Source organism: Rana temporaria, chromosome 13 (assembly GCF_905171775.1).
Source record: "Rana temporaria chromosome 13, aRanTem1.1, whole genome shotgun sequence".
Classification (NCBI taxonomy): domain Eukaryota; kingdom Metazoa; phylum Chordata; class Amphibia; order Anura; family Ranidae; genus Rana; species Rana temporaria.
This window is the reverse complement of record NC_053501.1, coordinates 51,244,900-51,259,397: the sequence shown is the minus strand read 5'-3', so window position 1 is coordinate 51,259,397 and position 14,498 is coordinate 51,244,900. Positions and strand designations below refer to the sequence as shown.

Below are 14,498 nucleotides of genomic sequence, written 5' to 3'. Positions count from 1 at the left end.
GATCCGTTGCACCCCTAGAAGTGAGTACACCCCTAAGTTAAAATGTCCAAACTGGGCCCAATTAGCCATTTTCCCTCCCCGGTGTCATGTAACTCGTTAGTGTTACAAGGTCTCAGGTGTGAATGGGGAGCAGGTGTGTTAAATGTGGTGTTATCGCTTTCACTCTCTCAGGCTGGGTTCACACTACTACACTACTTTCATCCTACTTTGCTCTGTGTTCAATGTTTCCCTATGAGAGCGTCTTGTAGCGTCCTACACAAGTCGGTTGGACTTTGAAAATGCTCCCTGTACTACTTTTGGTCCTACATTGATCCTACTTCAGGCCCATTGAATATCATTGAAGTCAGACCAAAGTAGTATCCTGTTCATGAAAGTAGGATAAATGTAGGACCAATGTAGCAGAGCAAAGTAGGATGAAAGTAGTGTAGTAGTGTGAACCCAGCCTCATACTGGGAAGAACTCTGAGGATCTGCAAAAAAAAAAAAAAAGAATTGTGGCTTTACATAAAGATGGCCTAGGCTATAAGAAGATTGCCAAGACCCCAAAACTGAGCTGCAGCACTGTGGCCAAGACCATACAGCGGTTTAACTGGATGGGTTCCACTCTGAACACGCCTTGCTATGGATCCAGAGGTTGTGTTTCCGAAATAGACGTATGAGGGCTGCCAGCATTGCTGCAGAGTTTGAAGGGGTGGGGTGGGGTGGGTCAGCCTGTCAATGCTCAGACCGTACACCGCACACTGCATCAAATTGGTCTGCATGGCTGTCCTCCCAGAAGATGATGCACAAAAAAGCCCGCAAACAGTTTGCTGAAGACAAGCAGACTAAGGACATGGATTACTGGAACCATGTCCTGTGGTCTGATGAGACCAAGATAAAACTTATTTGGTTCAGATAATGTAAAGCGTGTGTGGCAGCAACTAGGTGAGGAGTACAAAAACACAGAAGTGCCAATAAAATATTCTCTCACCTGTTACTAGAACAAGGGCAGGCTGGATGATTGCAAGGCTTTCAGTACAAAAAGATTCAAACTCTGACACCCTTTCAGTTTCCAGGAATTTACTAATATGGATATCAGTCACCTGTACAACAGAAACAAATAGAAATCTGGTTAATATACACTTAAAAGTATAACTGAAGGCAACACATTGTTTTTGTTTTTACTGCTAATTACTCCCCCGTTAGGAAACTTCACCCTCTCTATTCTTCTCTATTAACGCTTCATTCACACTAATGCGTTGTAAGGGGTTAGCTCGGTAGCGGGTTGTGTGACCCCCTGGATGGGTTCACCACACACTGAATTTATACAGACAGGCAGTCGAAGACGGTTGAAAAACAAAGATTTTGGTTTATTCTTCCATCTTGCTGGAAACAAGTGCAAGCATCCAAACAGCATAAACAAAATCAAACATAAAATAAACCCTGGCCACTTGGGGCGTCTACCTTCATCACACAGGAACCTATCTATGGAGTCTGGCCCAGCCTAGTGCTGGGCAGACACTGCTGGTCCTACAGCAGAAAACAATAGTCTCTTTTTGATTGTTATCACACAGAAAAATCAACAGCACCTCACCTATTCAGATGTATTTCTGCTACTGCTCTCCTTCATTCAGAAAGCCTCAGGATGCAGCAAATCCTCTGGATTACTTATAGAGGCCTTAATTGCCTCGTTCTGAACAGCTATAGTTTTCCAACGCCCTTAAACCTTTCTGGCTACTTCTGCAGCCGACACCCGATAATAATTGGTGTGTTATCTAAACAAGGCAGAAATGTATCTCCCATCTGTGACAACACCCACAGATTTCCCTGACTTCCTGTCACAGCGTTTACATCTTTCTGCAGAAACGCATGGCATTATTAACATGAGTTCCTATGGAACACATTCACATGAATTCATATTTGTGCCTTTGCATTTTTGGAAAGGGTCAGGACTTTAATCGCAAAAGATAAAACAAAGTTCAGGAATATCCCTTTATCACATTGTTTTGTAAACCTATGTACACTACAAACTGTATGAATGAATCGGTTCCGATATCGCCGTTTTACTAACCTGACTTATTATTCTAAATTCTGCGGGACAGAGATGACAGTTGCTCTTTAAAAATTATGATTTAAATTGAGTCGATTCAAAACAAACCTTTTTACTAGCGATTTAAATCAAATCCACCATGCCATTTACCACCAAATAAAAGCCAAAAGGTATCATCTACTAATGGGCAGTAACAACACACATGGCATACACGTCGGAACACTTGACATACACGTGACATACACGTCGGAACGCGTGACATGCAATTCGGAACACGTGTCATGCAATTCGGAACACGCGACATACAAATCAGAACACGCGACATACAAATCAGAACACGCGACATACAAATCAGAACACGCGACATACAAATCAGAACACGCGACATACAAATCAGAACACGTGACATACAAATCAGAACACGTGACATACAAATCAGAACACGTGACATACAAATCAGAACACGTGACATACAAATCAGAACACGTGACATACAAATCAGAACACGCGACATACAAATCAGAACACGCGACATACAAATCAGAACACGCGACATACAAATCAGAACACGCGACATACAAATCAGAACACGCGACATACAAATCAGAACACGCGACATACAAATCAGAACACGCGACATACAAATCAGAACACGCGACATACAAATCAGAACACGTGACATACAAATCAGAACACGCGACATACAAATCAGAACACGCGACATACAAATCAGAACACGCGACATACAATCAGAACACGTGACAATCAGAACATGTGACATACAAATCAGAACATGTGACATACAATCAGAACACGTGACATACAATCAGAACACGTGACATACAAATCAGAACATGTGACATACAAATCAGAACATGTGACATACAATCAGAACATGTGACCTCTCCTCACCTGTACAGCCCAGAAGATGTGACTGAGCTCCTTCCCCGGCCATGGTGGTGTTGGGTCTCTTCCATGGCTGGCCCTGAGCTGGGTCCTGCGCTCAGTACTGCTATAGGTGCCCAGTATCAGAGCCAGCACCAGCCCCACCAACAACCCAACCACCAGCTTCAGCATCTTTCCAGGACTGAGACACATGCAGAACTCTCTTGCTTGCCCCGCCCCACTACTGACAAGTCAGCCTCAACGCTTCCGCGTCTATCACTTCCGCCCTGTTGACAGCCACCATAGAGAGAACAGACCAAAGGCATCTGGCTGCAGACTGGAACTCCACTTCTGACAGGAAACACGTGTCCTCCACTCCACTTTTTTTCCCCTGTGAACTTTAATGCAACAAACATGACATTACTAGACACAACACTGCTAGCCGAGGGGCGGGGCTGACTTGTCAATACCACATTTTCTTGGAAGGACTAGTGGCTATTGTAACTAATGAATGAGCGCCCCCTAGCGGTCGCCTGGCTGAAGTTCACCTCTGGTCACATGCCTGCCGGAAGGCGCGTCCAAAGTCGTAAACCACACCCCAGCTGCTTGGCTGCAAGGCGCAGTGTCGTGCAGTTTTGTGATTCTGCTCAGCCTCTCTGGGAGCTGAGATGATGGAGGGAGCTACAGGAGGAGAACTGAGGGCAGAGGATATTCCCAGCCTGGTGAGAGCTCACCCATGACACTGCTGCCACTGTGCTATTACTCTATGTTGTTTATTGTTGTGCTGGGAGAGGAAATGGAGGGTGCAGGAAGCTCAGGGAATTCCCTGCTGGAAGACTTTCCCTTCACTGATAATGGCTTCTCATTTTATACCTTTCTAATCTAGAGGAACGTGTACTAAATGACAATATAAACTGTATACTGTATATGTTGTTGTTGTTATTATATACAAAAATATATTTTCTACTGAAGTGAAATCTGCAGCAGAGACATGTGGTGTCATATTTACATAGTAAACACATACATGTATGCCGTGTCTCTAGGTTCCATCGTTGTGAGTCTGTGATCCGTCATTTATGTAAACCAGGCATGTTTCACTCCGAGAATCCCTAAACAAAGCATAAAACACAGGCCAGAAGATACAGAATGGTGGCATAGGGGGCAGAAGCACAACTATGGTGCCCCTGAAGGCCAAAACCTTTTCATATAAAGCTGACCATAAACCTTTGTGAGGAAATGTTGTTGATTTGATTTTTCTAATGGTTAGTGGGCTCAAAGCCATGTTCTGGACTTTGTGTAGTGAAGCGACCATGGACTTTTTAGGCACCAAGACATACAAAGGTTTGTAAATATTAAAAAAAAAAAAAATTGTATTTTATATATTATAAAATGCATACAATAGCTAAAAAAAAAAAGGGGGAAAAAAAGACATAAATAGATCAAGATATTGTGCATTATGTGATGTTTCTCATATAACATTTACTTACCTGATGTTCTGCATGTGTATATTGTCTCTGCTGAATACAAATTTTATGGGGAAAAAATGTTATTAATATACTCAAATTAACTACAGTTACGATTTGGTGGATTCACACCGATCCTAGAAGAGTATTCACATATCAGCCGTAGGTTAGAGCAGGGGTTGACAAATTTGCTCGGAATCTAGGAGCCAGCTAAAAAAGTTAGGAGCCAGAAAACGCGCCCCGTCGCGACGAGCTTGCGCGCAGAAGCGAACACATACGTGAGCAGCGACCGCACATGTAAACGGTGTTCAAACCACACATGTAAGGTATCGCCGCGATTGGTAGAGCGAGAGCAATAATTCTAGCCTTAGACCTCCTCTAACTCAAAACATGCAACCTGTAGATTTTTTTAAACGTCGCCTATGGAGATTTTAAAGGGTAAAAGTTTGACGCCATTCCACGAGCGGACGTAATTTTGAAGTGTGACATGTTGGGTATCAATTTACTCGGCGTAACATTATCTTTCATAATATTAAAGAAAATGGGGATAATTTTACTGTTGTCTTATTTTTTAATTAAAAAAAGTGTAATTTTCCCCCCAAAAAAGTGCGCTTGCAAGACCGCTGCGCAAATACAGCATGACAGAAAGTATTGCAACGATCGCCATTTTATTCTCTAGGGTGTTAGGATAAAAAATATATATAATGTTTGGGGGTTCTAATTAGAGGGAAGAAGATGGCAGTGAAAATAGTGAAAAATTACATTAGAATTGCTGTTTAACTTGTAATACCAAGGGCCACCACCAGATGGCGCCAGCTTACACATCTGGTGGTAATAACTTGTAATACCAACGGCTCACCACCAGATGGTGCCAGCTCACAAAAAAAAAAAAAAAAAAAAAAAAAAAATTTTTTTTTTTTTTTTTCCCCCCCCTTCCAAGCCAAGTCGCCAGGACCCTATTTCTAGTCGCCATGGCGACCTGGCGCCCGGGATTTGTCGACCCCTGGGTTAGAGCGATGTAGGTGTCCAAAAAAAGATTGGCGTATTTAACGTAGCTTGAGGCCCGACATGTATTACGGCAAAGTGCTTCCTCAATTATTATTGAGTACATCAGGCACAAGACCTTCCAGGTTCTTAACCACTTAAGACCCGGACCTTTAGGCAGCTAAAGGACCCGGTCAGTTTTTGCGATTCGGCACTGCGTCGCTTTAACTGACAATTGCACGGTCGTGCGACGTGGCTCCCAAACAAAATTGGCGTCCTTTTTTCCCACAAATATAGCTTTCTTTTGGTGGTATTTGATTACCTCCTGCGGTTTTTATTTTTTGCGCTATAAACAAAAATAGAGCGACAATTTTGAAAGAAATGCAATATTTTTTACTTTTTGCTATAATAAATATCCCCCAAAAATATATAAAAAAAAAAATTTTTTCCTCAGTTTAGGCCGATACATATTCTTCTTCCTATTTTTGGAAAAGAAAATCATAATAAGCGTTTTATCGGTTGGTTTGCGCAAAATTTATAGCGTTTACAAAATAGGGGATAGTTTTATTGCATTTTTATTAATATATGTTTTTTCTTTTACTACTAATTGCGGGGATCAGTAATTTTTTTCGTGACTGTGACATTATGGCGGACACTTCTGACAATGTTGACACATTTTTGGGACCATTGTCATTTTCACAGCAAAAAATGCATTTAAAATGAATTGTTTATTGTGAAAATGACAATTGCAGTTTGGGAGTTAACCACAGGGGGCGCTGAAGGAGTTATGTTTCACCTAGTGTGTGTTTACAACTGTAGGGGGGTGTGGCTGTAGGAGTGACGTCATTGATTGTGTCTCCCTATAAAAGGGATGACACGATCGTTGCAGCCGCCACAGTGAAGAACGGGGAAGCCGTGTTTACATACGGATCTCCCAGTTCTTCAGCTCCGGGGACCAATCGCGGGACCCCAGTGGCGATCGGGTCCCGCCGTCCCGGAGCTTCGGACTTGGTCGCGGGAGCGCGCCCGCAACCCACGGCTGGGTACATGTGCCCAGCCGTGCCATTCTGCTGATGTATATGTGCAGGAGGCGGTCCTTAGGTGGTTAATGAGCAGATTCTCTGATGATTATCACTAGTGGTTGCTGTATAGCCACTAGTGATAATCACTGTTTGTCAGGAGAATACAATTGCTGGGCAGGAGGGATATTCTCCTGTCAGCACTGTCTGTGTTGATGGGGGAATCATGCAAGTTTCTTTCCTGCAATCTGTGGATGCAGGAAAGAAATTTGCACCGTATATTACCTCCCTAACTGAAAGTAAATTGAATGTCATGAACGAACTGGCGAGGGGGAGGGAGACAGATGGGGGAGAGAAGGGATGGAGATAATGCAGTTCAGTGATTACAGTGTACCGCAGTCTGCAGTGCACACACTTACCCACGGTCCAAGCTAGAATCTCAGGCATCATTCAAACACAGCCATGAATGCTGCTGATTTTCATATTTCCCGCCCACACATCCCCTCTTTAGATACAGCACACCGGGATAGTGTGGGTGGGACTGAAAGAAGGAGGAGCTGTATTCCTCTCTGCTCGTATGTGAGGGGGGAGGGGTGGCAGGACTCGCTGGGCTGTGAAAGAGTGTCATAGACTGACACTCGGCTCAGCTTGCAGTCACCACTCTCGGAATTTACAGGCTGGTTCTCCTGTCCTAAGGACGGAAGAAATCAGTCTGTTTTTTTCAGTAACTGAGATGAAGGCTTGGGCCCCCCCATCTGGGAATACCAGGTGCTGTAGGCACTATTGCAGCTATTCAAACACAGATTGCATCCTCGGTTTCACTAGCCGAGGAATGACGGGTAATTTTATTTTTTTATACATCAAATAAAAACTTTTAACATGCTGTCACCAGTCAGTGTTCCTGATCACCTCCACACCATATGATGGCACTGTGCTTGTGACAGCATGAGAATTTTTTCGGTCCGTGTTCATCCGATTTCCCCCCCCCCCCCCCCCATAGGGAAGAACGGAGATCTGACAGGGCGGTCCCTGCACAGTGTGCGGGGACCGCCCTGTCAACCGTCGGCTCAGCGGGCATCAGCAGCGCGATCCCCCGCTAAGCAAGCGGAGGTTCACGGGGCAGATCATCGCGGATCCGTCCCGTGTGAAAGGACCCATGCACATATATACTGCGGCAAGGCGGCTCGGCTGTACAAATCATGTACCCGTCTGTGCATGTGGTACTGTGGGCGCGCGCTCCCAGGGGTCTGACGGGCTCTATGTTCACCGACCACCCGTGATTGCGGTAAAAAGAGGCAGAATGGGGGATCTGCCTATGTAAACAAAAAAATCGCTGATCGCGGCCATTTACTAGTAAAAACAATAAATAAAAATGTAAAAGTCACGAATACTTTCCCCTATTGTGTAGACGCTATAACTTTTGGGCAAACCAGTCAATATATGCTTATTGGGATTTTATTTTTTTACCAAAAATATGTAGCACAATACATATGGGCCTAAACTGATGAATACATTTTATAAAAAAAAAATATATAGAACCGCAGAGGTGATTAAAGCGGAGGTTCACCCTAAAACATGTATATACTATTCCATCCAGCATACTGCCAACATGTACAGCATGCTGTGTTTTATTTTTTTATTTTTTCGCTGTACTTACCCTCGTATAGCTTTTTTCCCCCACGACTTCTGGGTAGTGCCTCCCGCGGGAGTGGGCGTTCCTATTTAGAGACTAAGTGATTGGCGTGATGACAAAAGCTTCCCCCCCGGCACGTCACCAGTTTCCGAAAGAAGCCGAACTGTGAGTCGGCGCTATACGGCCCCTGCGCACCGACGTACGGCTTCTTTCGGAAACTGGTGACGCGCATTATGCGCCGGGTGGAAGCTTTTGTCATCCTGTCAATCACTTAGTCTCTGAATAGGAACGCCCACTCCCACGGGAGCCACTACCTGGAAGCCGGGGGGGGAAATAGCTATACAAGGGGCAGTATGCTGGATGGAATGGTATATACATGTTTTTAGGGTGAACCACCACTTAAAATACCACCAAAAGCTATTGTCAAATTGTCAAATCGAATCAGTGCCGTATTCCATTTTTTTTGGACGTGTGTGTAGGATGCCTAGGAAGACGACTTGCTTCGTGCCACATTATAGACTAGTAATATACTGTGTGTGTGTGTGTGTGTGTGTGTGTTTTTTTTTTTTTTTAAGATATGCAGGATCTTGAATGTATGGCCAGTACTTTTTAAGTGGCCAATAATTTCTCTTTGTGAGTCTTTTCTCTGGCAATTACTCTCATTCCGTTAGGCAACAAAGATCACTTTTGACATATAGAGAACAACCCCCGGAAGTCCTCTTTTAAATTGGTGATCTCCGATTGGTTTCTCTGGGTTAGTACATGTTCTCTTTGCTTTTAAGGTTGCTATACTGAATATGCCTATTTACAAGCTTGAATAGTCCTGAAGGGTATGGGCGTTTTCATCCTGCCCGACTGTTGGCATATTGTTGTTTCCTGTCGTGTTGCAGTCTACAGACAATGGGATGTTGCATCTGGCCCTCTTGTTTATTTACATTATAAATATTTTACTTCTTACACAGTGCCGAGAGCACTTAAAGGGCAACTCAACCCATTTTACTGATCATTCTTTTAACATTCACTAAAGTGCATATAGTTACTACTTAATGTTGTGTTAGGTTGTTGCTGGGTCAGTCCCGCAATACAGATTTCTTTATCGTACATCACGGGACACAGAGCGGCATTCATTACTATATGGGTTATATGGAGTACCTTCAGGTGTAGACACTGGCAATCTCAAACAGGAAATGCCCCTCCCTATATAACCCCCTCCCACAGGAGGAGTACCTCAGTTTTTACGCCAGTGTCTTAGGTGTTAGTCATGGTTTAGCTTGCCTCCGCATCCTTGGGATTAGGTGAGCTACCGGTTCTGTCCAAAAAAGCCTCAGCGCTAAAGTGGTCAGTAACCGGACCCCAAACCCTTGGGGTATAGCCCATAATGCTTTTCTTTTTAGAGAGCTGGACCCTGGGCCCAGAACTTAGAAACCTTTGGGTACCTAAAGTTTTCTGTTGCCAGGGTGCTATATGGGCCCAGGACAGTGGATCCTTCATAGGAACCCAGGGCCTGAAGGTCTAGACATCCCCACGGAGATGGGGGAAGATTGGGCCTCTTGCTTGGCAAAGTCCTGCGGCATGGAGCAGGTAAGTGAGGGGAAAACTTGCGGAACTTGGTTCTTAGCAGGTTTTTTTCTGGGGGGTCACAGGGGACATGCCTAAAGTTATGCACTGCATCTGGCAAACTAGTCACATATCATAAAGATAGGATGGCTCTCTATGTATTATTCCCCATAAGATGTGACCTCCCTTGTAGTGTTGGAAAAGCATTGAGTGGGGCCTGTGTTATATAAAAATATATGTGTGTGTCAGAGAGCTTTGCTTACCTGCAGGCCTCCAGGCGATGCTCCATTCAGTCTTCCTCCTCAGAGCCTGCAAGCAGGCAAAACGCTGGCCTCCTCATGGTTCCAGGCTGCAGGCCGCAGTTTGCTGGAACAGAGAGGTCCCTTCCTCCCAAAATCCCCCCCCCCCCCCCCCCCCCCCGTCGGGAGGGGCATTTCCTGTTTGAGGTTGCTGGGGGGGGAAGGGCGGGTCAGTGGCTTAAAGGAAGGGGCGGCCCTTCCTTGTTTGTTCCATCAATACTTTGGAACTGAGGACATAGACCAGAGTGGCAGCACGGGGCGCCGAGGACACACAGTGGCCAGAAAGGATATTGCAGTCTTCAGAGGACTGTTTTGTCAAGCCTAGAAATAGGCTGTTTCTTTTCCATCTCATAGTTTTTCTTTGCAATACTACTCAGGGGGACAGAATGTTTTTTCTTTCCTGGATTTGAAACAAAAACGAAAAAAAAAAAAAAAAAAGTCATCTAGGGGAGAGGAAGCATTTTTTTATCCCCCAAACAGGTGTTTGGACAATTAACTTTTATAGTTCCAAATACCAATAGGTAGCAGGTGTACCTCGGTATTGTACCATGGTATGCCGCTGTTTTCCCTACAGGGAGCCTTGGGGCCATCGGGATCTGGGGCTGGAGCTGACGCGGGTCAGTCCAGCCCTAAGATGGTCACGGAGGAGGTATTACTCACCTCTTTAAAAGAGATGAGAAAAGCATGGGAAAAAAAAAAAAAAAAAATGATATCCGCAGCTATGCGGGGCAGTAAGCGGAATAGATCTCCGTCGCCCGAGCGCGGACCCTCAGAAGAGGAGGTCCTTTCCTCAGGGGAATAGGGACGACCTCTTGGACACGGACCAAGTAGGTTCAGGGATCGAAGACCCGGATACAGAGGAGTCTGGGGCAGTCTCCCTGAGGGAGAGCTGGTGGATTCAAGGATTGTCGGACTTGGTCCATAGGACATTCAACTTGCCAGTACCAGATCTCCAGGTATCGACGGTTTCAGCTTTGGGCTCACTGAGGGCGCCTCAAAGCAATGCTGTGTTTCCGATCCATCCTCTATTAGAGGGAATTTTGTTCCAAGATTGGAACAAGCCAGATAAGATCTTCTTACCACCTAAAAGGTTCTCTGTCCTATATCCTATGGAAGAAAAATTTTCCAAAAGATGGGCTACTCCTGCAGTGGACGCAGCCATCTCATGTGTTAACAGATCGTTAACATGCCCTGTAGAAAACATACAGGTGTTCAAGGATCCAGTTGATAAGCGCTTGGAAGCACTACTTAAGAACTCCTTCACTACTGCAGGGGCAGTAGTACAGCCAGCTGTGGCTGCGATTGGGGTCGCTCAAGCATTATCGGATCAATTTAAGCAGATGCTTAAACTTATTCCGGCCCAGCAGGCAGAAAAATTTTCGGATGTCCCTAAGGCCATATGTTTTACGGTAGACGCAATCAAGGATTCTATCCAGCAAGCGTCACGTTTATCGTTATCCCTTATCCATATGAGAAGACTCTTATGGTTAAAAAGCTGGGAGGCTGAGCCCCCATGCAAGAAGCTCCTGGTAGGGTTCCCCTTCCATGGAGGACGACTCTTCGAGAAGACCTAGATAAATACATTCAGACCATTTCAAACGGCAAGAGTACTCTCTTGCCAACTAAGAAGAAGGTTCAGGGACCTGCGTTTAAACGACAGTATTCCCCTGGGCAGGGGCCCTCTAATGCCAAGCAGTATCGACGGCCTCCTGCAAAAGCAAACTTCGGCTTCAACAGCAGATCACAAGGACAGGCTGTTAGAGGCAAAAGGCAGTGGTTTCGCAAACCAGCAAAACCAGCCCCCAAGCCAACCTTATGAAGGGGCGCCCCCACCCACGAAGGTGGGGGGAGGCTGCGACTCTTTTCAGAGATTTGGGAAGCCAGCATTCCCGACGAGTGGGTACGGTCTTCCGTGGCCACAGGCTACAAATTAGATTTCCTAGGTTTCCTCCTCCTCATTTCCAGAAGTCGAGGATTCCAAACGATCCGGAAAAGGGAGCCGCATTAAGATCGGCATTAGATCATCTACTTTCCCAGGAAGTAATAGTAGAGGTACCAGTCCTGGAACAGGGGCTGGGTTTCTACTCCAACCTATTCATCATCCCAAAATCCAATGGAGATTGTCAGGCCAATTTTGGACCTAAAGATGGTAAATGCATATCTAAAGATCCGCTCATTTCGGATGGAATCCGTGCGGTCAGCAGCTGCCACACTCCAGAAGGGACGACTTCATGGCGTCCATAGACATAAAGGATGCCTACCTTCATGGTCCAATTTATCAGCCACATCAAAGATATCTACGCTTCATGGTGGCTTCGCGTCACTTCCAATTCGTGGCGCTTCCCTTCGGGTTGGCTACGGCCCCCCGGGTGTTCACGAAGGTCCTAGCTCCATCCTAGCCAAACTAAGGATCCAAGGGGTCACGATCCTAGCATACCTGGACGACCTCCTAGTCATAGATCACTCGTCTCCCGGCTTGGAGCGAGCAGTGGGCCCTCACGGTCCAATACCTCGAGAGGTTCGGCTGGGTCCTAAATCGAGAAAGGTCAGCTTTCCAGCCCACAAAGCAGTTGGAATATCTCGGCATGAGATTAGACACAGAACAACAAGGAGTGTTCCTACCTCTGAGGAAGGTAAAAGCCATCAAGGAATTAATCCTACTGGTTCTAAGCAAGAAAGAACCGACTATTCGCCTATGTATGAGGTTACTAGGCAAGATGGTGGCCACATTCGAGGCGGTACCATACCGCCCAGAGCCACACTCGCATCCTACAGGCAGCCATCCTGTCAGCATGGAGCAGAAGGCCACAGGCCTTGGATATCCCGTTGCCGCTCTCATCAAGAGTCCGACAAAGTCTGTGTTGTGGTTAGACCCTCAGAATCTACTGAAGGGGAGGTCTTTTCAGCCCAGTGGCTTGGAAGATAGTGACCACAGACGCCAGCCTGATGGGCTGGGGGAGCAATTTTGGATGGTTGCACTCGCCAAGGTACTTGGGCAAAGCCAGAGAAGCAGTTGCCCATCAACATCTTGGAGCTCAGAGCTGCTCGACTAGCCCTCAGGGCTTGGACGTCAAAATTGCAGGGGTTCCCGGTGAGAATTCAATCAGACAATGCCACGGCCGTGGCACACATAAATCACCAAGGGGGGAACCAGGAGTCAAACCGCTCAGAGAGAGGTGAGCTTGATTCTTCTATGGGCAGAGCTCATGTGCCCTGCATATCGGCAATATTCATTCCAGGAGTGGACAACTTTCAGGCGGACTTCTTAAGCCGCCAGACTCTATGGCCGGGGGAATGGTCTCTGCATCCACTAGTCTTTCAAGCACTCTGCCAAAGATGGGGAGTGCCGGACGTGGATATCATGGCATCGAGACTCAACAAGAAACTAGACAGGTTCATGTCCCGCTCAAGGGATCCGATGGCCTGCGGAACCGATGCGTTGGTTTGCCCTTGGCATCAGTTCAAACTTCTTTATGCGTTTCCCCCCGCTCCAGTTACTACCCCCGCCTGCTGCGCAGGATCCGGGTGGAGCCATACCAGTCATCCTGGTAGCTCCAGCATGGCCCAGAAGGGCATGGTACTCACTAATCTTAAGGATGGTAGTGGGAGACCCTTGGACTCTTCCTCTACGGCCAGACCTGCTATCGCAAGGTCCGATCCTCCACCCTGCCTTACGGGCATCTAAATTTGACGGCCTGGAAGCTGAATCCTGATTCTCAGGGGTAGAGGTCTGTCTCAGAAAGTAATCTCTACCCTAATCAGAGCCAGGAAACCGGTCTCTAGGGTGATTATTACAGGGTCTGGAAGGCCTATGTAGGCTGGTGTGAGTCCAAGCGATGCTTTCTCGCAAATTTACCATCGATAGAGTATTAAGTTTTCTCCAGCTAGGAGTGGATAAAGGATTGGCATTAAGCACAATCAAAGGACAGATTTCTGCTCTGTCCAGTGTGGTTTCAGCGGCCGCTGGCCACCCACTCGCTGGTTAAGACCTTCCTTCAAGGGGTCTTACGTATTAGACCTCCAGTTAAATCCCCGCTTTGTCCGTGGGATTTAAATCTTGTTCTGTCAAAGTTTACAGAAACAACCGTTTGAGCCGTTGGCTGATATTCCTTTGGTTCTACTGACAAGGAAGTTAGTATTTTTGGTTGCCATAGTTTCCGCAAGAAGAGTTTCGGAGCTGGCAAGCCTTATCCTGTAAGGAACCATATCTTGTTTTTCATAAGGACAGGGTCGTTCTCCGCCCTCATCCTTCCTTCCTTCCGAAGGGTCATATCCAGTTTTCATTTGAACCAGGATTTGGTATTACCATCCTTCTTCCCTAAACCTACTTCCAGAAAGGAAGGGTTGCTGCATACCTTGGATATTGTCAGGGCCATGAGGCCTATCTTAAAGCTACAAAGAAGATCCGGAAAACAGATGGTGCTGTTCATTCTACCGGATGGGCCCAAGAAGGGGCAGGCAGCTGCAAAGTCCACCATTTCTAGGTGGATTAAGCAATTAATCACTCAGGCCTACGGCTTGAAAGGGTTGCCTCCTCCAGTATCATTAAAGGGCTCATTCTACTAGAGCCATGGGCGCCTCCTGGGCAGCACACCACCAGATCTCTATGGCTCAAGTTTGCAAGGCGGCA

The 14,498-nt window shown here is 46.2% G+C and overlaps 2 protein-coding genes across 2 annotated transcripts in view; one reads left to right on the top strand and one right to left on the bottom strand.

Annotated features, from left to right (window-relative positions):
- The window catches only part of TMEM62 (transmembrane protein 62), a 35,670-nt gene extending 32,455 nt beyond the window's left edge, over window positions 1-3,215 (bottom strand). Inside the window, exons 1-2 of the mRNA XM_040333638.1 lie at window positions 2,941-3,215; window positions 970-1,081 (exon numbers count right to left, since the gene is read on the bottom strand). Coding sequence (XP_040189572.1) covers window positions 970-1,081; window positions 2,941-3,126 — 298 coding nt within the window. The 5' untranslated portion in view covers window positions 3,127-3,215. The remainder of the gene's footprint in view (window positions 1-969; window positions 1,082-2,940) is intronic.
- A 275-nt stretch (window positions 3,216-3,490) lies between these two features.
- The window catches only part of UBR1 (ubiquitin protein ligase E3 component n-recognin 1), a 158,744-nt gene continuing 147,736 nt past the window's right edge, over window positions 3,491-14,498 (top strand). The window contains 1 exon segment of the mRNA XM_040333640.1: window positions 3,491-3,635. Coding sequence (XP_040189574.1) covers window positions 3,582-3,635 — 54 coding nt within the window. The 5' untranslated portion in view covers window positions 3,491-3,581.